The 22974-nt window shown below is 46.3% G+C and overlaps 1 protein-coding gene across 1 annotated transcript; it reads right to left on the reverse strand.

Annotated features, from left to right (window-relative positions):
• Positions 1–1964: 1964 nt before the first annotated feature.
• NPS (neuropeptide S) lies at positions 1965–5848 on the reverse strand. The gene is made up of 3 exons (XM_032492052.1): positions 5718–5848; positions 4630–4711; positions 1965–2144 (listed from the first exon to the last, which is right to left on the reverse strand). The coding sequence occupies exons 1-3, from the start codon at positions 5846–5848 to the stop codon at positions 1965–1967; spliced, it is 393 nt and encodes a 130-aa protein (XP_032347943.1).
• Positions 5849–22974: the final 17126 nt, after the last annotated feature.

A 22974-nucleotide genomic window follows, 5' to 3' on the forward strand; every position in this document is an offset into this window, starting at 1 on the left:
CAACACCCCCTGGGAACAAAAGGAAGGGCAATGGGTCACTAACATCTGGTGACCTTCTCATTACCTGTGAACCGAGGCCATTTTGCGTGACACCTTGAAAGAGGCAGCCTTGCTCATGACCCTGCAGAAACTGGTGCCAATGAGTGAATGTGACTCACTGGCCACTCAGGCACTACATTGCCTTGGGGTTCACTTTCTCCAGAGGTTTACATGGTCAGCCTTTGATCACCTCTCTAATGACACTATCTAAACACCACTTTTTTTATCTTAAACACTTTATTCCTGAAACCTTAGCAAGAGGTTCAATTTCTTCTCAAAAAGGAGATTTCCTACCCACCAGCTTTTCCTCTGCTACGATTTTTAGAGTGCAGATACTTTCTCATCGGCCTTTTTCCCCCCGAGGTTAGAATGAGATTTCAAATCCAGAAATGGGGAGAGAATTTTTCCAATTATGTTTTCGGTGTTTTATTATTCCAACCAATCCATATAAATGCAAATAGAAAATTAGGATGATTCCCCTGCAATAAAAACCTTTCTCCTCCCTGCACAAGATGCCCGATCGACACCATGCTTACCATGAGCTTATTAATGCAGTATCTGTTTTTCAACTTTTCAGGAGTAAATAATATGTATTGGGCCATCTAATTAGCTCCCCCACCAACAATGCTCGGCAGATAGAGAGTATCAATTTCCCTGACAATCTTCTGCAGATTTTCCAGTTTACTGGGAGGACTTTATACCTCACACGTTAAGGCTCCTAGCACAGCAGATCCTGTGCGCCGGCAGGAAATCACTAAGGGATGCCTTCCTTCCCGGCATTTCCAGATGCTCAGTGGGGAGTCCAGGCTTGCAGTGGAGGATAAGAGAGTGGAGCTGCCACTGGCCAGTTGGTTAGATTTCTAAAGCTGCCCTCATGGGAACAAAGGCCAGGACCACAGGGACAGAAAGCAACAGGACATAAGGATCCCGAGTCCTAAAACGCATTAGGACATTTTCACTTCATCAGTATCTACACCAGTAAAGTGGAAAGTGTGACAGTTTTCTTGGTAAGAATGCCCTTGGTGTGCTGCAGGATTGAACATGCACACACACATTTATTAACTGAGATCATGAATCAGAGATTAATAACACATCATTTATAGCCAATTTGGCATTATCCTTTTAAAGAAAGTAACACCAAGAATTCCAGTGGGGGCGGGCCAGGTCCTTCCTGGAGTGGGGGGGGCGGGGCTTCCATCAGCACAGTTATGGGGAGCGACTCACAGAGAGCGCCCCCCACTCTACGCCACTTCTGGGCTACCAGCAATCGCTCTGTTGTCTTTATTGTTCCTGGCAATATTTCTAAGTTTTAAGATTTAAAAAGAGGACAAATTTCAGAGACAAACAATAAGCCATGTCTAATATATTTGGTGGAAGAGGGTTCCAAGAGACACATCCAGAGGGCTCAGGTAAAGTTTTATTTCTGGTATCCACTGATCGAGGAAAATACAGTTGTATCATGAATCTTAACTTTGGTTTATTTCACAAGACTCTCTTGGAAGCTCAAATAACACATCCCAAAAACATTGGCCCTGCTAAGTCATTTCCGTAAACCACGTTTAAAAGAAAAGTATTCAGTATTATGATTTTACAGTATTACAGGCAGGGAAAAAAAAAAACATGCCATTGTCATTATAGTAAAAAATTTATATTTTCTGGCCAACTTAAGATCAAAGCAAATGTGCCCTTCCCTACTCAGGAAAGTTACTCACTGATCACATAAATATTTTATTCTCTCACAGTCAAAGTTTGACACAGGTTTACATTTTTTTAACTTAATTTATTCTGTATCAACACTGAGAGAAAAGACTTTCAAGAACCAAGAGCAGACCATTACTTAGTGAAAAAGATATAACCGACCTGCAGCACGTTAGTTGCACCAGACAAAGTCTGAGATTAATTCCCAGAGTCCTTTGCACACGTATTCATGTTTTTGCTCTTCGAAAGGAAGTTTTTTTCATCCCTGTGCCGACTCCGTTGCGGAAGGACCTTTTCATAGACATCTTCTCCAACAAGGGCTGTAGAAAATCTAGTGTCTCGCTCCTGTCCATCCTGGCTGGGTGGCTGTTCAGCAGGATGAGAAAGTAATCAGATTTTCCAGACCCCTGACAATTGAGATGGGGGAGGAGGGAGGGAACACAGCTTTAGGGTTAAAAGCTTATTTCAATAGTAGCAATTTTCAAAATCTCATGGCAATAAATCCAGTATATCTAATACTTAGGGAGGGATTTGCTAAAATACATTATGTATTTTACCAAAATACAGAATACTATTTGGAGCTGTCTCTCCCCTTGTCAAATTTTTACACGACTTCTGTAATTACTGCTATTCAGTATTTTATCATTCACGGTGCATTTATCTTGTCACTATTACTTTATAAAGAATCTTTCAAGTGGTATTAATTAGTCTTGGGGATAGTTTTTTTTTTTAATTCACTAAGAAAAACAACCTATGATGGCAAAACTCCAGGTCTCAGTGGGAACCACTTTCCTTCTGGGGCCTGTCCTGGGCCGTTTGCCAAGTTTCTCCACGAGGATGTCTTTCTACCTGAACTTGAAAGTTGACATCTTCGTCTTTTCAATTTGGTTTACCTCCTCATCAGGGGTTCAGTGGCCTGGATAATGTAGGATAGTGTAGGGGAGGCTTGGTCACGGAAGAGATAAGACTGGATTCTTAGAGTTCAAATTGGCCATTGAGAACCTGCAGTTGAACCCCAGGCTTGGCAGATGAAGAAGCCGAGTACAAGAGCAGAGGGGCGATCGGTGGTCTTCTTCGTGCACATGCTTTATGGGCATCACCTAATTGTGTCCCCTCAGAAAGCTCTGTGGAGTAGGTACTACTGTTTACTCAGTTTTAATTTCCTTTAAGTGAGGAAATTAATTAAATGGCTTGCAGATACAGCAGGGATTTGAGTCGAGGCATCTGGGAAGAGTCAGAGAATTCCAGAAGTATTGGTCATGGGAAAACCAGTCAATAATTCTTACACAGTGTTTTACCCTGTGTTAACAAAGGCGCTCTAAGTGTGATATGATGCCATCTATTTTAAATCCCCAGCAAGGAGGGGCCTATGAGTCATTTCAAGCAATGAAATCACAAGTCTACAGTTCTTTCCAGAAATTCCCATGATATCACATTTATATTGGAGAAATACAGCATGCAGTTCTAGTTATGAGATCCCCAAAACATCACTAAACATCCCCAAAAAGATACTGATGCACTTTGTTAATCAATGAAGGGACCCCTCGTCGAGCAGACTTGTTAACTGAACAATATGCTGCATTTGCCTGATTGATAAAGTTTATGAAGTTCACAGCAAGTATTATAGAAGCCTATACGTCCTTGGTCCACATAATCACTCACCCTAACGAGTCGAATTGGCACCATTACTACATGATGGGGTTATAACAAGAACAAAACTGTCACATGAAAAATTAGAAACATGGAAAATGCCTTGAAGGAACAGACATTTCATTTATGGACAAGGAGATCTGATAAGAACAATAGAAGAAAGAACACTCTTAATTAAAAAAAAAGTTGCTCACAAGTGCTTCTTGTTCAACAGAATTGTCATGAACAAAACTTCAGGGGAAAGAATAGAAAGCAATTAGGAAGACACTCGAGAAAATGCACTGATTTGTGGATTGTGACTCATCAACATGATCAATGCGGCGTCTTATAGAATCAATGACTGAATCAGTAGGGAATGCTCGTGGGAGTAAAACGGAAAAAGAAGCTGGCGTCAATAAACAAGAAATAGAAAAGTGACAGATGCAAAGATTAGTGAGAGGACCCGTAGGAAAAATAGTTAGATCATTATATTTGGACATGTATTTATTATTTAAGATTCATGTAGCATCTCATTATCCTAAAAGTGGTTTCCTAAATTACATTGATTTCAGGTTAAGTTTTAGTGAAAGAAAGGTGAAGTGGAAAATGCTCTCAGTGACAAAAGATATTTAAAAATGTTAAACCAAGTATTGACATAAAACAACTGAAATACCGTGCAGAACTAGCACTAAAAATTCCAAAGAAATTCATTTTCTGAGTATCTTGAACAGCTCAATGAATATTGTTAGGAGTTCAGTCTATATTCTTGAATAAATATATGAGTTAATATTTTATATGATATTTCATTGAGAACCGGCATATTACCTATATCCTGTACATGAAAAAGTTACCATCTTTGTAAAATTAAGAAATTTGCTATTTCTGAAAAATAATCCATTGCATTTTTAATATAGTTTTCAATGGTTAAATGTTCACTTTGATTATGAGTTGAAAGCATGTGGAACAAATAATTTGTCATAGGCAAAACAATTTACATTTTACATTGAAATGAATATTTTCCTATGCAAAGGCCAACTCCTAAATAATTCAAAACACATTTTAATCTATTTTGTATTATCTATAGTCACATAAATATTTCTTTTCACTAACTTCATGACTTGACTTATATTTTTTTCATTGTAAGCTCTAATAATAAGGGAAATTACTTTTCTGTCACGTATGCCTTGAGATTATTTTGAATTTACATACTCCACAATTTTAGTCATTTAGTCAAGCATCAAAAAAGAGAGGCAAAACTCTTACCTTAGGAGACAGAACTGGGTAACACCAGAACACAGGCATTGTAGAAATCAACAGAAGTAGAATAAGACTGAATTTTAACGAGCTGCAGGGTAGGAAAAAAAAAAAAAAACCCTCAGAATAGTCTTATTTAGGCAAGTATAAATTTAAAAGCATATACAAATTCAATATTTTTCTTTGGGGAAAAATGCAGTCTTTTACCTAGTCATTATGGACTTCCCAAAATCTCTGTAGATGAGCGACTTTATTGCTAAATTCCTCACTCTTACTGTCAGATCCTCCCTGGGAGATCCTTTTATACCAGAAAAGTTCAGCAGTAGAAATATCATCACGTCCCATCATATGTGACTAATTGGTCTGGCCGTGGCCTTTTGTTCTTGTTAAGTTGGAAAAGGACAATAACACAGGCATTGTCACTGAGCTACCAACGATTGACTTCATTTAAAGTTTGCCATTAAAAATGCCCTTCAAAAGCATTATCTTCTAAACCACATCTGTGTGACATAGGTGGTCAGAGGTCTCAAAAGGAACCAAAAGTTTGTTTAGCTCAGAGTTTAAACACTTAGGAAGGATAACAGTATTTCCTTGTATATCCAGACATCCTTTTTTCACAGATTAACACAAAAGGAATCATTACAAAAATAAATAGCATCCACCCAAGCAATGTGCACAAATTCAGCTTTCTACAATAGATTTCCTTCTTTTTTAGGACATTGGAGATTAAAGCAGAGAAACAAATGTCACCCACCCTTTCTTTGCCATTAATCATTCAAATAAAGGAAGGGCGTTATCTCCCTCCTTTCTATGTTCACCCCCAAAGTCCCCAGCCCAGAACTCTGGGAGAGCCTGCCTGCTGTGGCCTCCTTGTTCCCTCTAGGACGTGGAATTTCTCCAGGAAGCCTCTGCTGCCATTGCCCTCCAATGGGCATCCACGTTAAGAAGCGGATTCAGAAGCGCTGTGTGTGAACAGATGTTGTTGAGGCTTACAACGGAGGGAAACACCAGGGGAGGTGCTTTCTGCTCAGATAACTAGTGTTTATGAGATGGAGCCAACATTTTTTGACTACAGAGCAATGGAGGAAAACCCTTGCCTTGTCAAGATCAGCACTTTTTGGAGGACAGAGCTGCCCTCTGTCTGAGGCATTCGCTGCCCATCTGTCAGTCCACATCCTTTCTCTGCAAAGCTTCTACTCGGGATGATTCTCACATAGCTGTCAATCATGTCGTCAAACTGTGCCTTCCGCAAGGAGAAGCAGGCGACCCAACTCTCAAGAGAATCCAGATCACAGAAATTAGTGCCAGGCTGGGAGCTGGGGCATGTGACCCAACACCTTTGATCAAAATCCTTTTGGGGGCATCATATGGAGGCTGGGAGATAGCACCCCAAGAACAAAAAGAATGGGAGAGAAGGTGACAGCAACAGGGTTTTGTTGAGCGATGAGCAACTGATGGAGTAAATCTGAGAAAGGTGCCCATTAAAATGGTAGTTTAGTAACAGATCCTCAACAGACAAGTATTCATGGCAACAGTTATTTTCGAATGTGGTGAAGGTGGCAGTAAAAAAAGGACAATCAGCTGGATTTTTAGGAGACACTTCAATCGCACCTCCCCTCCCCACGTCCCAAGTCCAGACAACTTCTGCTTTGGCAGAAGACCACATATTTATTCAAAAAAGATGGTAAAGCAGAAGGCCCCCTGACTGAGGGAACCAGCACAACACAGAGGCTTGAGGGGCACTTTTGGAAAACAAAGGTTGAACAAGTATTTTGCTTAATGCTGAGCCCCGTGGACCTCTTCCTTGACACAACTCCCAGCACACGGTTGGCTCTTTACCCTCAAGACAAGTGGAGGGAAGACCCGTCTTTGGGACCCACCCTAACCTTTAAATGTCTGGTGCAAGGTGTTTCTTTCAAGCAGGATTTGATGGTGGTGAGAAGATAGAAAGCCAAGCACTGGATGCCTGAAAAGTGGGGTGGATTCTGGGCATTTCATGGAGGGGGAAATGGGGCTGGAGCCAGAAGCCTCCATAAAACTGTGCCCAAAAGTGGCTCACGAGGATTTTGCCCTGGGCTGACCATCTCCTTTGGTGACCGTGCCCATCATGTGATGTCTGTGATGAGTATTTAATGTGCGAACCTGCAGAGACCCATTGTCAACACCTAAAGGTTAGCACTCAACTCAGTCTTGGAATTTAGTGGACTTCTTATTGAAAATTATTCTCTTATCTGTCACAACATAACTGTCTTAGTCACCCAAGCCCTTTTCACATATTTCCTCATGACATCAGAGTGAAAGTCAGAGAGAGAAGGAACAAATTCTTTTTGACTTTTTTTCTCATCGGTCAACCCTAAAGTTGAGAGACACCTTCTGAATCATGCTTCAGAAGTTCAAGCACATCAAGTCAGACATATTTTGGACTGAAAAGATCAATGGAAACCTTTTCTCTTCTAATTTCCAGAGTTTCCTGTTACAACACCAAGAAACTTCCCCAAAGCACCAACTTTATCGTTGCTATGCTTGGCTCCTTGCAAAAAGTAGGACTTGGAAATGTGTTAAAATGATTTTAAGGGAACAAGTAACAAACTGGAAAAGGTTAGCAGCTCAGCATAATTTAGGGTTTTGGTGTCTTAAAAATAATTCCACAATTGATTCCGTCGTCCCTAATTATAACACACATTAAGCCCTGCATCTTTCAGCATATATGGAAGAATCAATTTAATTTTACTGCTTCTTAATTCATACAACTGTTAGATACTCTGAAAGCATAATTAAAATGCAGAATGTGGCTAAGTGCATTTTTTTGTTTTATACTACAGTAGGCCTGAGCAGAGCTTAGGTTAATTTATTGAAATAAATCATCTCTCCAATTCCTGGCTGTTCCTAAAATGCTTTGTTATAGTTTTCACATGGGCATTCAGAACAGGCTCAGTGTTTAAGATCAAGCTTCTATGGAAATAAAAAGCAAAGAAAATCCAAAGGTGAGGGTGGAATGTAAAAAATGCAAACGATTGTTCTAGAGAGCTGTTTCTCAGGGTCGGTGCTGTTGACATTTTGGGGCTAATGATTCTTGGATGTTGGAAGCTGCTCTGTGTGTTGTAGGATGTGAGGCAGCTTCCCTGGCTTCAGCCCAGTAGATTTCCACAGCATCACTACCCCAGCTGGAACACCTGAAATGCCCATAGATACTACCAAATGCCCCCTGGGGGACCCGAACTAAATCACCTCCAGTGAGAACCACTGTTTAGAGATAAACAATCTCTTCTCTGTCTGTCTGTCTGCCTGCCTGCCCTCCTCTCTCTCTCTCTCCTGCTGGACGTGGAGAGTTGGCACAGACAAACCTTTTGCAATCATGGCATCACGCTTAACTGGCGGCATGTTTTCCTTTCTTGGTGATGCATAAAAATGGTGGTGTATCTTCTAATCGATAAAGTCTTAGATTCAATGAAATAGTACTTACTTTTAAAAACCATCAAAAGCAGTATTTGAGATAAATGGCTTGTATGTTACATGTTGATTTAAATAATCAGTAATAAAAATATGCTATTTTTTTCACTGATGTGTATTCTTAGTTACACACTTCTGCCCATTGTCCTATTTTTCTTACACTTTGGTTTTTATTTTAATAATACTCTGAATTTGTTTTTAAGAAGGCAGATGTTACATTAGACATTGTTTCATCATATCATGAATGGCATTTTGTGTAATAAATTCCATTCGTCCCTGATGTGATGTCTACAGCATACTACTTGGGTACCTGATGAATAGCAGCCTGAAATGGCCTTTCTAAAGAATCACCATGAGAAGAGAAAGTCCTGCTATAAAGCACCTTGTTCTGCCAGCGACAGCAGCCTCCTGAAAGCACTTTCGGGAACGATCTTGGCAGCAGCCAACACTTCTTTTATGAATTCATCAAAGAATCAATGAAGGCCCACTATCTGCCAGGAGCTGTGTGAGTTTCTGGGGATGCAGTGATAAAGAAACTCCACAAATAGTAAATACAGGGGAAATGAGAACTCCAAGGTCTGAGTGGGGGTGGGCACAGCACTTAACAGAGCTTGACCTTGACTGTGAGCAAGGGCAGAGCAGCATGTGCTCTCCTGGGACCGGGAAGAAGCCCATGGTCATCTGAGGACCCGAAGGTGGCTCAGTCTTGCTGTTGCAAAGCCCCCTTTGGGGAGATGTGGGGGGTCCCCATCACGCAGAGTATGTGCACCCTCGAGTTGATTCTGAGGCCCACAAATGCTGTCAAAGACCTTTAAGCTCAGGGACAGATCAGATCTGTGTGTTAGAAGAATGGTCTGGCTGCCAGGAGCAGGCAGAAAGGGAAAGTCAGTAACTGGGGAAGAAAGACCCCTCTGTGGGCTGTGCAGTTAGGGTCTCCAGATGAGAAGATGGGACTGTGCTCTGGGCGCTGACAATGGAGCTGGAGAGGAGTAGATAAAACCAAGACAGTTGGGAGACAGAAGTTACAGGCACCGCTACTGATTGGATGTGTGGAGTGATGAGATGATTCAGGATGATCTTTCTCGCCAGCTCATTGTAGTCACTCAAAAATGCAGTATCTCAACTCTGGCCACTCCTGTCCACAGCCTCCCACCCGCCTGCCCCTCCTTCTCTCTAACCACACAGGCTTCCAGTGTCTCTTCCTGCCACGTCCTCACCATCCACTATCCTCCCGAGGTCCTCTCCTGCCCCATCACCCAGCTCAGAACCCACAGTCCAGCACTGTAATGATGTCCCCTGAAAGCACTTCTGTCTGACAACTGGCAAAACGCCAACCTTGTATGAACCCAGGTGACCCCAACTCTGAGCCTCACTCAGGGGGTGGCCATAGAAAAACCTTACAACAACAACGTTTCCTTGTCTGCTGTGAAAATACACAACCACTCAACTCCAGTGAGCCCCAGCCTTGCCCATTGAGCATAATGTACCTGGTAAGTCAGTCCATCCTCTCAGTACATAAAAGGGGGACTCCACTCCTTCTCCCCTCTAACACTCCTGCAGTCCGTGGTCCTCCCCACACCACCCACCAACACAAATCTGAGCTGATGGCTTTGCCTCTTTGTTGAGAAAGCAGAAGCAAGGGCTCAGGAACTCTTTGGTGTTCTCACCATAAAAGCCATCAACCCATTCATAACTGTACCCGTGTGCTGGTTCCTGCCTTGCTGCTGTGGATAAACTCTTTGCTCCTGTTGGGGGCCAAACCCCTAGCTTCTCGAGGACTTTGTGCCCACACTTACCTCCCCTCTCTCTTCTGCACCCTCTCTCTCTCACAGATTACTATCATCTGCTAACAAACATGCTCACAGTTTGTATCAGAAAGGACATCGGGATGATTTTAAATATTGCCCAAGTGAGCTTCCCAGCCCATTCCTGCACCTCCACCAAGACCCTTTCTGTTAAAGGAAACAGAGATCTTACTAAACTCAAGGTCACCTCTCTGTTTCTATGTCACCGGATCGCTCAGCTGCATTGGACCCCGATCACCAGCCTCAGTCCTTCCTGAGACGCTTTCTCCTCCCAGCATCCATGATGCCACATCCTCCTTATTTTTCCGTCCCTCTCTGACTGATCCTTTGCCACCTCTTACTGGCTTTTCTTCCTCTTGTTCACCTTTGAATGCTCCAAGAGCTCAGGCTCTCCCATAGACATCCTTGTCTCCCTGTGCAATCTCCAGAAAGAATCTCATAGGACCTTAGAGGTTTGCCCTTAGCTCCCCAGATTTTATCTCCTCCTCTGACGCTCCCTAGAGTGTCACGTGCATACAGCCAGCACGCCTGACTCAGCCTCCGCTTGTGGTCCTAAAGTCATGTCCAGTCGTCTCCATCTCTATAAGTAGTGACACGACCCCTCCCTTGCTCAAGCCAAATATTCTTGGCTTTATCTTTGATTCTTTCCTTTTCCATAGCCTTCACATCAGCAAGTCCTACCAACCCTTTCCCCAGGGTGCTGTCTAAGTCCACCCACCCCTTCCGTCCGCCCACCGTCCTGCTCCCTGGGCACCTGCAAGGGCTCGTAACGGGGCTTCACTGCTGCTGCTCCTGACGGCCAGGGTCTCTGACGCACAATCGCCAGAGAAGTCTGTAACCATCTTTAATGATATAGATTGGACACCGTCATGCCAATGTCTTCTCATGGCACTGAGATTAAAATCCAGGCCCTCAACCCTAGGCTACAAAGCCCTGCTCAGATGGAGCTGGCCTCCTAAGGGGGTTGGCGATTAGAGGCTTGCACGTCTTGTTGTCACAGTTACTTGCAGGTAGTATCTGCCCGTAGTGCCCAAAGCCCAGAGGCAGTCCCACCTAACGAGCAACTGACCTGCTCAAAATGCCACCGCGCCCCACGACGGAGAAACAGCGCCTATAATCAGGGCTCAGCCCATCTCCCGGCTTCATCTACCCTCTCCTCCCAACCACACTGGCCTTCTCGCGCTCTCTGAGCCTGGGATGCAGTTCCCTACCGGGCATGGAATTCCCTCTGACTCTGCGTGCTTGGCTCCACTTGCATTAGATATTGCCCTCAGGACCACTTTTTCAGCAAGGCTCTCCCTGAGCCCCCACTGAACCACCAGGGAACCCCGCACCACATCACCATCTCCACCTTATATCTTTGTTTCTTTTGTTTCTTTTTGGTAGTCTGCCTCAACAGACACGCAGAGAACACAGGATTCAATCATTTCTTGTTGAATGAGCAAACAAACGAAGGAAGGAAGAAACAAAGGGAACGAGTGTCTTCTAAGCAGCAAATAGATTGTGCAAAGGTTCATTTTATAAGAAGAGTAAACTTGTTCCGTTTTATTCTAGAGGAAGAATGTGTTTATTCAATGAATACATTTTAAGCGCCTGTGGCCGCATTTCCATATCCTGTTCTATCGATCACAGGGTGGCTGGGAGGGAAATGTGAACTATGAAATACCGGGTTGTCTTCTTCCTGCCTTTCCGGCCCGATGTGCCTCCAGTCACCCCCTCCCCACACCCTCTTCCAGCCACGATGGGGGAGCGGGAGCGATGCCCATGCAATGCTGATGGGGCCGTTGATCTACTTGGGTGAGGTGTGTGTACAAAAATGCTGGACAGTCACAGTCCCCAGGCTACACAGAATTTCCAGCAAAGGGAAGACAGTGGGAGCAGTGCCACTGGCCATGGGTGTCCAAGAGTCTTGAGAGGTCATACAGGGTACCCATGAGGATGCGCCTGGGGTGGCTGACCAGGTGTCCCAATTGCAGGGTGTCATGACCAAGTGGAGCCAAGAGGGATGGATGGATTAAGTGTGGTCATGGGCTTGAGGGGGAGGAGGACACCATGGTACTGACGGAGCAGAAGTGAGGAGGAGGCAGAGGAGGAAACTGGAGCCTCCTTCTTGGTGGGTCCCGTGACACTGAAGACACCAAGCAGAGATGGAAGTCTGGAAGCTGAGAAGGAGAGGTCAGGGTAAGAGGTGGCTATACCTCCTTTCTACGCATCTCTCTCCTCCGCACCCTCTCCCAGAGGAGACTGGACTAAGATGGCCTGGGGAACCGAGAACAGGGAGGACCCAGTATCGAGCATTTGACACGCACTGCCTCCTTTCGTTCTCACCACAGCCTCACGAGGCAGGGGCTATTTCCAGTCCTCATTAACAGACGTGGGCCTGGAGACACCACCTGGACTCGAGTTTAGACATCCCGAGTCTCTTGTGATGCTCCAGCCAGGGCAGGACCCACACAGCCGTGCCCAGGGAAGACCAGAGTTTGCAGAGATGACCATCAGCTCCTGGGGCTCAAACCTGACTCTCCTGCCTGCTCCCCTCCTTCACCCTTCAAAGGCTGTTTCCCAGGTGGTCTGAGCATCGTCAGGAGGAAAGCAGACACGGGGAAAAGGAGCAGCCCTTGCCGGGCCACTGATGCTCCACCAGCCCCCTCGTGGGCCTGGGGCCAGGAAGCGTGTCCCTGACAGCCCGGGATCCCCGCCGAAAGGCTCATAGTGGGGAAAAAACCCTCAGCCACTGAGGGCTGCTGAGGGGGGAACCAAGCCGTTAGATTTGCCGAGTGAAGGCTCTTCCCTGGAGGCAGCCTTCCAGGTCTCAGTAATTCCTGCAAACCCTCCCTCTCAAGGTGAACCTGCTGACTGCATTCATGCTTTTGACCTCTCTCCTTGTCTTTTTCCCCCAAGGCTTAGACAGCACATCCATAGATGCTACCATCTAGTTTTTACGAGCACCACGCTTATTTTCCAACTCTGTACCCATTTAAACTTTACAGTCTTTTATTAGGGTTGTATTCATGGACAAGTAAATACAAAGCACTTGAAACTTTATCTACTGGAAGCTTCCCCCTTGGCCCACAAGGTGATCCTGATCTCCCAGCTAAACTAACTTCACGTCATTATCTCTGGAAGAGAGAGCTTTCTGAGCTTCAGGTGCCTAAACAGAGTGAAGATAAATTTCTGTCTAACTGAAACTCTTGTTATTTGTTTTTTTACCATTTTGAAAGTTACTTTATTAAGATTTCTGAAGCTATCAATGAATATTCTGTATATATAATTTTCCTGCAAAAAGGAACATTAACCTGATTATAACTATGAAGTCTACACTACATGCGTTTTGAGTTTGGGGTGGACGGTTAACGGTCCGCGTGGTACAGCTGTTGCGTTGCCACGTTGTTATTTAGGACTGATTGTTTGCATACTGTTATCTGTGAACATAATATTTCAGCCATACCCTTCTGGCTACAACATGTAAAAGGCACTGCGATTCACTCCTGCACAAATGAAAGGTTTCGGAGCCAATGAAAGCATCTCATTTACTTTAAATACGTGTGTCATTTCTCCTGATCTTGACTGATGTTTAGTTGAGAAGCATTTGTAATACAGATGCTGGCCGGAAGGGAAAATTAAATACCGGAGAAGTGTGGGTACGTGGGAGGAAGGAAGAGGGAACAGGAAGTTTCAGGCATGGAGCTGCTTCATCTGAAAGGCTAACCGAGCTGAGCAGCAAAGCCAGAGCACGTGGTCCCCCAGCCTGGGACAGAAGAGCCCCAGCCCCGGCGGCGTGACGCGAAGGCTTACGACGGTTGGAATCGTACTTGTCTTAACTCCCTGCCCTTTTCCTCTGCTGGCTGAGGATCTGTCACTGCGATCTACAGGTTCTACACAGTATCTCTCTTCCCTGAAAGAAGGTGGGAATGATACAAAGGTGGGATTTCACAGAGACGTTGCCTTTGGGGCTCCAGTCTGAACAGCACTAATGACTAGTGTGTGTTCAATCTCGCTTTTGGAAATTACGCTCATCTTTTTTCAAATGTGCTTTGAGGCATTTGATCCTTAGAACCACTTTGTAAATTTCAGAATGCTTATTTTTGTTTTACAAATGGGACGGCTGAGACACAGGGGTAAGTGAGTAATCATCTTCGCCTCTCTGTTTTCTCTATCTGGTGGTTTCTTTCTCTCCAAGATCCACACCAGGATCCTTGGGGGAGAGGGGGTGGGGAAGGTGTCAGGAAATATGTTAAACTTGCCACTTAAAGGTAGCTCAGTTGCCAATAAGGGCCTTTTTCTATTTAAACAGCTGCCTTCAGGTGAACCAGGAGTGTTGGGGTAGGGACTCCATCCCTGGGGTTTCTCCTGCTGCCTTCCCCTCCCATACCAGAGCAACGAGGTGAGGTGGGAAGCAACTTGTGGCAGCTGGCAGGGATTCCTGTTTATGGGCTGGTCCTTCCTGGAGTCGGGGGTCTAATACTGTAAACCCCTGAGACTGGCCTGACTCCTCTCGTAGCCTGCCTTGGCCACCCCCTCTCTCCCGGCCTGCTCACAGCCTCGCTAAGGGCCCTGTCCTCCCCGTGCCCTGACCACTCCATGCTGGGGGGACGACGCTCTACTCTTAGTTACTCTGTACATCTGTATGCCTTCTCTCAGGAGCAGCAGGAACTTCCAGACCTCTCCACTTCTACCCAATGGCTGATGGAAACCTGGGGAGTCATCTTCACCTTCTTTCTGGCTCAGAAAACAGCAGCAGTTTCTTTTCTTTTTTTTTTTTTTTTTGAGATTCATTTTTTTATGGTGCTTTTTTGTTGAGGGACAGTTGATTTAGAATATTGTATTAGTGCCAGGTGTACACCAGAGCGATTCCATCTTTATGTAGATTATACCCCACTTAAGGTTATTGTAAGATATTGGTTATACTCCTTGTGTTGCACAATAGATCTTTGTAGCTTATCTCTTTTATGCATTGTAGTTTGTACCTCTGAAGTTCCTACCCCTGTCTCGCCCCCACATTGCTCCTCCCCACTGGTAACCACTAGTTTGTTCTCTATATCTGTGAGTCTGATTCTTTTTTGTTACATTCATTCCTTTGCTTTATTTTTCAGATTCCACATATAAGTAATAATGTACAGTATTTATCATTCTCTTTCTGACTCATATCACTAAGCACATACCCTCCAGGTTCATCCATGTTGTTGCAAATGGCAAAATTCCATTCTTTTTTATAGCTGAGTAGTATTCCATTGTGTGTGTGTGTGTGTGTGTGTGTACACCACATTGTTATCCATTCATCTGTTGATGGATGCATAGGTTGCTTCTGTATCTTGGCTATTCTAAACAGTGCTGCTATGAACACTGGGGTGCATGTATCTTCTCAAATTAGTGTTTTCATTTTCCTCAGATATATATGCAGGAGTAGAATGGCTGGATCATATGGTGGCTCTATTTTCAGTTTTTTGAGGAACCTCCATACTGTTTGCCACAGTGGCTGCACCAATGTACATTTCCTCCGATTGTGCACAAGGGTTCCCTTTTCCCCACGTCCTTGCCGATGTTTGTGGTCTTTTGATGCAAGCCACTCTCGTAGGTGCCGTGCCCATCCTTGCAGGACTCCTTTTATGCTCTAAGAAGCTTTCCAGGCTCCTTGGTGCTGCTTTCATCTTTTCTGATTGTATATGCTTCCCAGGAGACTTACCAGCCCCAAAGTCCTTTTAGTAGTTGCAATTTTTTCTTCTTTTAAATACAGATTTCTGGGTGAACCCTCAGGAACGAGCAGGGTGGAGCAAAGGCGGACTACACTTTCACGATTTCCAGCCACACAATTGCACCAGTTCCTCAAGGAAGGGCCACAGAGAGGTGGAGTCTCCCGAGTAGGTCCTGCTCTGTTCCCAGGCTGTCCTGCTCCAGCCAAGGGGACCCGCCAACTGGGCACTGAGAGCTGGGAGGAACTTTAAGCAGCCAACTTCAACCCCAGATTTGAGCACCACAAATAATCTGGTTTGGAAAGATTTGTGAAGCCTTTTGGATTCTACTCCTTTTGGAATTATTTTATTTATTTTCCATGAATGCCCATTAGAGACTTGCCCCATTCAGCCCAAAGCATCCATGCATCTACGCGGCAGATCATTCATTTCCTGGGCATTCATATATGTGCTCCAGGAGGAGGGCAGGGAGGTTCAGGCAGCAAACAGGGCAACCTGGCAATGTTCTGGATGTGACTCGGAAGCCGAGGCTGCACCATCTCTTCTTGGCAGCAGTTAGAAGGCCTGAGGGGCTGTCTCTGCCAACATGGATTATGATTTCACAGGCCGCTCGGAGAGATTCTAACGGAAGTTGCTGCTTGAGAAAGATGTCAGCATTACGAAAAAGACACCTGTCAAAGATGAAACCTCATTTCACTTTAGAATAAAGAGCTCCTTTGGATTCTCAGCTGAGTGTATGATAAACATGTAATTTCGCAGTGCAGCCGCAAGAGTGAATTCCCAGTAACGCTGTGAAAACGCAGAGTTGCAGGAACGTGAACATATTATTTAACTTTTAACTTGAATGACAAATGCCCCCTTTTTCTGAATACCCACTGCGTGGCAGGTCCATGCCAGGCAGGACGCAGGTATCATTCTGTCACCACACCCCAGTGTGACAGGCATTGTCACCCTGTACAGAGGAGTCCCTGACGCCCTGTCCATTTAGAGTTTTGCAGTTGTTAAGAGACGTGTGCCCTGGCTTAATCAAGCCTAGAGAGATTGTGGGAGGCTCACAGAATTGAAGGAGGGTTTGAACAACTGTGCCTGAGGCGGGGGCTGGGCAGACCAGCATCTCAGTAGCAGGAACTCAGACCTGCAAAGTGGGATGTGGCGCAAAGCTGCCCTGGAGGAAAATTCCCACAGAGGAAGTCCGTTGGCCTGGCTGGGTCGTTAGACCTCACTGGATGGGTTCAGAGTAAGCAAGAACCATTGCATCAGAACCATCTGGAAAGGGGGCGGGGCCTTCCCCAGAGGCCAAGCAGAGCATCACTACAGAAGCAGCCCAGGGCCGCTGGGCTGCAGAAGGTGCAGACTGACTCGGGGGAGCAGACTCCTGCCTGAGGAGCAGCAGAGCGTAGGGCCGTGTGAACAGAGTCTGGAGCCAGGCGGTCCTGATGGACCCCTGTGCTCCCATGTCCTAGCTCTGTGATCTTCGACAAGTGGATTAACCCCTCTGTGCCTCAGTGTCCTCATCTGTAAACCAGAGCCAATAACAAACCCCAACAACTGCCTCATCAGCTTGCCAAGAAATGCTTTAGCACAAGCAGGATGCTCAAAACAGGGCCTGGTGCTGCGCGACAGGGCTGTGATTGCTCTCACCGTCCAGCCGCAGATCCCCGAACCGCTCCATAATCTGCTGAGCCGAGGATGAAATGAAAGTGTGGGGCCTTGTTCAAAAACAGTGGGAATGTCTAGACAGTAGCAGCAGATCGTCACCGCAGCGCAGGCCCTCGGGAGCGCGGGGCGCCGGCAGGTACATGGACCACAGGCGGCAACCAGCCCCGCCTGCATCACACGGCGGGCCAAGCAGGAATCTCAACACGGGACCGTCTCCTTACAAAACTCCAGCATCTCCTGCTCCCCCGCATCTCCTCTCTGTACCATTTATGGTTTTCTTAAGCACTACATCTGAGAAATAGCTGGGTTCTGTCAGGAGCTCAGGAACAAGGGGACAGGAGAGGCAGAGCCCGGTTCCGACAGCAGCCTCCCTCTTCCGAAGGGGGTGAGCAGCCCCACCCAGACAGCCGGGAGCAGACGGTGGGGTGGGCTTAGCGACCGCAATCAGCCAGCCGGCGCGAAACGTCTCCGGCCTGTGGTTCTAGGGGGAACCTGTGTGGGCAGAGTTAGCTATCAAATGATGGAAAGGACACCGGGTGGAAAGAAGAAAGGCCAGGAGTTCAGCCTCGCACCATCTCACGGTGGCGCGCTTTGTTAAGAAGTGACTGGCAGGAGACAGAGCCACACAAATTGTAAATGTCAGTGGGAGGCCGAGAGTAGATGCCTCTCATTGTCTGTCAAAGTTCCCTCTCAGAGACAGCGGTGGCGTCACAGCCGCATGGCTGCTCCCAGCCCGGGTGAGGAGCCTGGTCTGGGCCTGAGCCCCTGGCTGGGCTTCTGCTCAGGTGCGGACACTCGTCCAAGGAGATCAGACACTCCCATGAGTGAGCATCCCAGTCTCGCCCCCTTTGCACCAAGTCTGAGACGCCTGCCTCGCAGGCATCGTTTCTGGACCTTGGCTGCTTGGGCCACAGATCATCTACTCCAGTGATGTGGGACAATCTGTTGGAAGGCAGGAAAGAATGAATGCATTTCTTTCCTCTCCAAGGTCCCTAAGTTCACCATTTTTTAAGAAAGAAAAGTGGTACTGACTCCCTGCTGAGCCTCAGTGCTGGTTCTCATTGGCTAAGGTCCCAGGTGACCACATCATCCCTTTTTCTTGCCGTCCTTCCTGCTCCTCACTTAACCTTTTAGGGCTTATCTTTCAGCTACAAACAGGGGGTCAGTCCTCTGCTCAGCTGCTCTCCTGTCCCTGTTTGCTGATTCTCTGCCCTGACCCTGGGATGGGCTTTCCACGGCCAGTACCCGAGGCCCCCGGAGCAGAGGGCCGAGTGCGGAGAGCTGACATCCCTGGGTAGTCGTTAACCAGGAGCCGTCCCTGCACGGGGTGATTGCGCAGGCCATCTTGCCCCCATTCGGGACCAATCTGAGACATCACTTAAGTGTCTCAGCCTGAAGCAGGGCCACATTGTGCTTTTCATGGTCCCCTTCCTCCCAAAAGAAATATAAAACTTCCTTCAAAAGCATCATTTAAAATGATGTTTTATGACTGCATTCATATAAAGGCAAGTTTAATCCAGGCCAGTTTATATTCTGATTTTAAGGGAGATATAAACACTTTTGTGGGCCCTGAACATATCGTGGGCCCCAGGCCCTGCCCCTGCTCTGCCTCGTGGGCCAGCCAGGGGGGCTGAAGTTGACTCTGTGGGAGGGTTGCCAGGGCTCACAGCCTCCCTCCTCCCCCTGCACCGCCTCCTCTGCCCCTCCTGGACTCTCCCGGGAGCTCTTCCAGCCCGCCTTCCACCACACTGCTCCAGACACCCCGATCCACAGCTGCCACGTTGCCTGTCCAAGCAGGGTCTGTCTCTCCAGCAGACCAAGAGCCACAGCTCTCCAACAGCATGTCCCAGTACCTCGCCTGTGTTAGACCCATAATAAGGGCACACAGCCAAATGTTACTGAATTTATCCATCCATTCATTCCTGAACAGTCCTTCAGGATAAACTGATGTCTGCAGACACTTTTTTTAACCCAAAAACAATGATGTGGAATAAAAAACCACCCTGAACCTTAATTCCAACTTTGGGAGAATAAGGAACATGATTCCTTTGAATGTCCTCTCTGTTGTTGACCATTTAGCCTTGGGAGGTATTGACTTTCAGAAAGAGGAAAAAGTCATTCAGAACCAGGGCTGAGAATTCAGTGGGGGATCAAACCGAGGTCTACTATTAGGATACAAGATGAGGCATGGCTGGGAAGCCGCGGGAATGATTTTCTGGCATATCAAATAATGTGGCTTTGAACAGCAGATCGAACCTTTGTCTGAGCAATCACTGCAGCACTGGAAAACACGGGTGGACTCAAAAAGTGATGCTTCTGAAAGGCAGTGGCAAGCTCCCGTGTGCATCAGTTCTGGGTTGTATTAAAAAGCACAGTCTTATCCCAGTGCCATCCTATCTCATTACATCTCTGAACTGTGGCATGTGTTGATAATCTGATAGGTCTTTAAAAATGTGATGTGCTTTGCAGATTAAATCAACAGAATCGCAGCTTATTCGAGCATGTGGGTAATCACCAGTAACGACCTGGGACCTCGCTAAGCTCTTATTTCCGTGATAAAGTGGGAATGCGATCACACACACACACTTCATAATGCTTCATTATCACTAGCGTCGAAGCCGGGGAGGCAGGAAATTCTGTGGATGTGGGACGCAGGCCATTTCTGATCCAGCAAAGGCTAAATCTTTCCAATTTGGCAACAGCCGGGACTCTTCAGTCTTCCCTCTGTAGTAAGTCTTTGACATTCTCAAGTCTGATTTCCACGCTGGAGTGCTAATTTGTGCTATTTCAGGTAACTGCCGTATTATCTGCTTCTTTTAGTAACACTGCACAGCTTTCAGTAACACAGTCAGGACCACGTTTTGAGAGGCTTTTCATGGTGTGGGTGCGCTCGGCTTCCTTAAGTGATGCTCCGGGGATGGCTCTGCCCACAACGGGCCCCGCCCCACGGCCCCACCTAACTTCCTCGCACGGAAACGAGGATGGCTTGAGACAGGAAGAGCCTTGTCAAAATAAGCCAAAAAGATGGAAAAAACAAAAAGACACCATGTCATACATTTTATTTAGCTTTCTCCTGCTGACACTGACTCTCTTACAGTGATTTCACAGGTGGGTCATGAGACGGTATTAGTGGGGAGTTTGTCCTCTCAGTGGGACCCTTTGCCTGATAAAAAAAAAAAAAGGAGGGAGAGAGAAAGAGCTGCCGAGCTGCTTCTGGAAGCTTCTTTCTCTTCTGCCCAAGGAAAAGCTGCTCTGTTCCACCCCCAAGGGAACTTCAGCGCTGGAGTCCCCGTGCTCATTTGGTAGGGCGGCGTTTCTCACTCCTAGATCCTGGCTTTGTGAAATCCATTCCTTTCCTTTCCCTGAGGAATATTCTGCACTGCCAACCAGTGCTTTTAGGGTTTTGCCTTGTGTGGCAGGGTTGGAAAGAGGTGGGGCAGGTACCCAGAGCAGGTGTGGAGAGGCAGGTAAGGAGAGAGACGCCGGGGGACCTGGGGCACGTGAGACACGCAGACAGAAGAGGAGCGGGTGTCGCCAGGCACTGGGTGTGCTGTTCACGTGAACGGAAAGTGCGAGGAAGGGCTGCGGGTCAGTTTGAAATGACTTCCTGTTGTTGAGCTGATACCTCACCTTCTGAGATTGGACTCCGGGGGCTTTGGATTCAGGAGTGTTCATTTCAACCCAGGTGTCCTTCCCTCCTTCAGTCTTAACCCCAAGCTCTGTCTGAACCCAAGTTCTGCTGAACCTTTGTCCCTGTTGTGATACCATCAATACTGACCCCATCGTCTTTGACTTCCAACCCCATCATCTCCCATCTGGATGATGAGAGCAGCCGTCTAATGGATGCCTCTGCGGCCCCGGTCTGCCTGCTCCACACCAGCCAAGGTGATCTTTCAAGTGAGTATATATATGAGGGAATACTATTCAGCCATAAAAAGAGTAAAATAATGCCATTTACAGCAACATGGATGGACCTAGAGATGATCATAGTAAGTCAAGTCAGACAGAGAAAGACAAATATCATATGATATCACTTATACATGGAATCCAAAACAAACTGATACCAATCTTATTTACAAACTAAAATTAAATTCACGGACATAGAAAATAAACTGGTTACCAAAGGGAAAGGGCAGGGGAGGGATAAATTGGGAGTTTGGGATTAACAGATACTTATTACTATATATAAAATAGATAAACAACAAGATCCTACTCTACAGCACAGGGAACTTTATTCAATTTCTTATAATAAAGTATAATGGAAAAGAATCTGAAAAATATATACATATGCATGTATATGTATGACCAAGTGGCTTTGCTGTACACCTGAAACATTGTGAATCAACTGTACTTCAATAAAAAATAAAACAAAATTTAAAAATCACATTAAACTAACATTGTAAAACGACTACTCTTAAATAAAAAATAATAAAAAGAAATAAAGGGAAAAAAGATCACTGGCTTGGGCTGGTCTTTCAGTGTTTTAAGACTTCTCCTCATTTTCTCAGGAGCCACGTGAAAAATCCTCACCATGGCCTCTGAGTCCTTCCACCTCTGGACACGCCCCATTTTTAGCCCCATCCCTAAGCCTCCTCCTGTGCACCCTAACCTCTCTCCCAGCCACACCCTTCTCCAGATGTGACCGCACCACCCCTAACAGTCCTGAGAGAGAAACAAGCTGTCTTCTACCACAAATGGCAGCTTTCTCCTGGAGACGCCAAGTTGTCCAAATTTCCCTCCCCCCATTTCTCTGTTGCCTTCGCTGACTCCACATTCCTGCATGTGAGTGCTGCTCAGGGCTGGGTCCTGGCCTCCCTCCCTCCACCTGCACTTTCTCCCCAAGGATCTGTGTGCGTTCCCATAGCTGGAGCTGCCATCTCTGTATTGACGGTCTCGGGCGGGCATCTGAAGCCCCATCTCCCCTTAGAGTTCCAGGCTCATACTTCAGCCTTGCTGTTTGGCATGTCCAGGACACTCTCTCAATTTAACAAGTTCAAAATGGAACTTTGGCTCTCTTCTGCGCACCCCTTTCTCTTTGTAAATAAACTACCTAGTTGTTCATGCTTAAAATCTGAGAGTTGTTCTTTTCCCCAGCTCAGTTCGTCAGCAGTTCCTGGTTATTTAACTCCCAAACACAGCTGACACTTGTCTCTGCTAGCAGCGCTGGAGTCCACGTCCCATCACGTCTTATCTGAATCCCTGTGACACACTCCTAACTGGAGCACCTGCTCTCTAAGGCTCCTCTCAAGCCCTTGTCCCCACCACACTCAGCTGCCAGAGTCATCTTTTAAACTCAGCCCTGGGGCTTCCTCCTCACTGTCCCAGGATAAATCCTGACTCTTGACTGTGTCTGTAGGGATCTGCATGACCTTGTCTCTGCCTTCTCTCTGTTCCTCAAAGACTCTCATTCCTTTGTGCCTCTGAGCCTTTGCACATGCTAATCCCTCTGCCAGAAATACTTTTCCCTCCCTCTAGGTCTGGTTCTTCCCATCCTTCATAGAAGCATACATGTTACTGAACCAAACTTGGGTCTGCTCGCCCATGCGTAGTAGAGCCAGCCTCCTGCTCCTGAGTTGTGGTGAAGGAAATTGCAGCATTATTCCAGGCGCCAAGCAAGGAGTCCAGGCAACTAGTGCCTGAAACACTCAAACTCCCCTATGGCTTTCAAGAAAAGGGTTTTAAAACGGGGGTGGGACGGCTGGAGTGGGCGATCAACTCGTGGCTGTTCTTCTGATTGGTTGGTGGTGAGC

This window comes from Camelus ferus, chromosome 11, assembly GCF_009834535.1.
Source record: "Camelus ferus isolate YT-003-E chromosome 11, BCGSAC_Cfer_1.0, whole genome shotgun sequence".
NCBI classification, from domain to species: Eukaryota; Metazoa; Chordata; class Mammalia; order Artiodactyla; family Camelidae; genus Camelus; species Camelus ferus.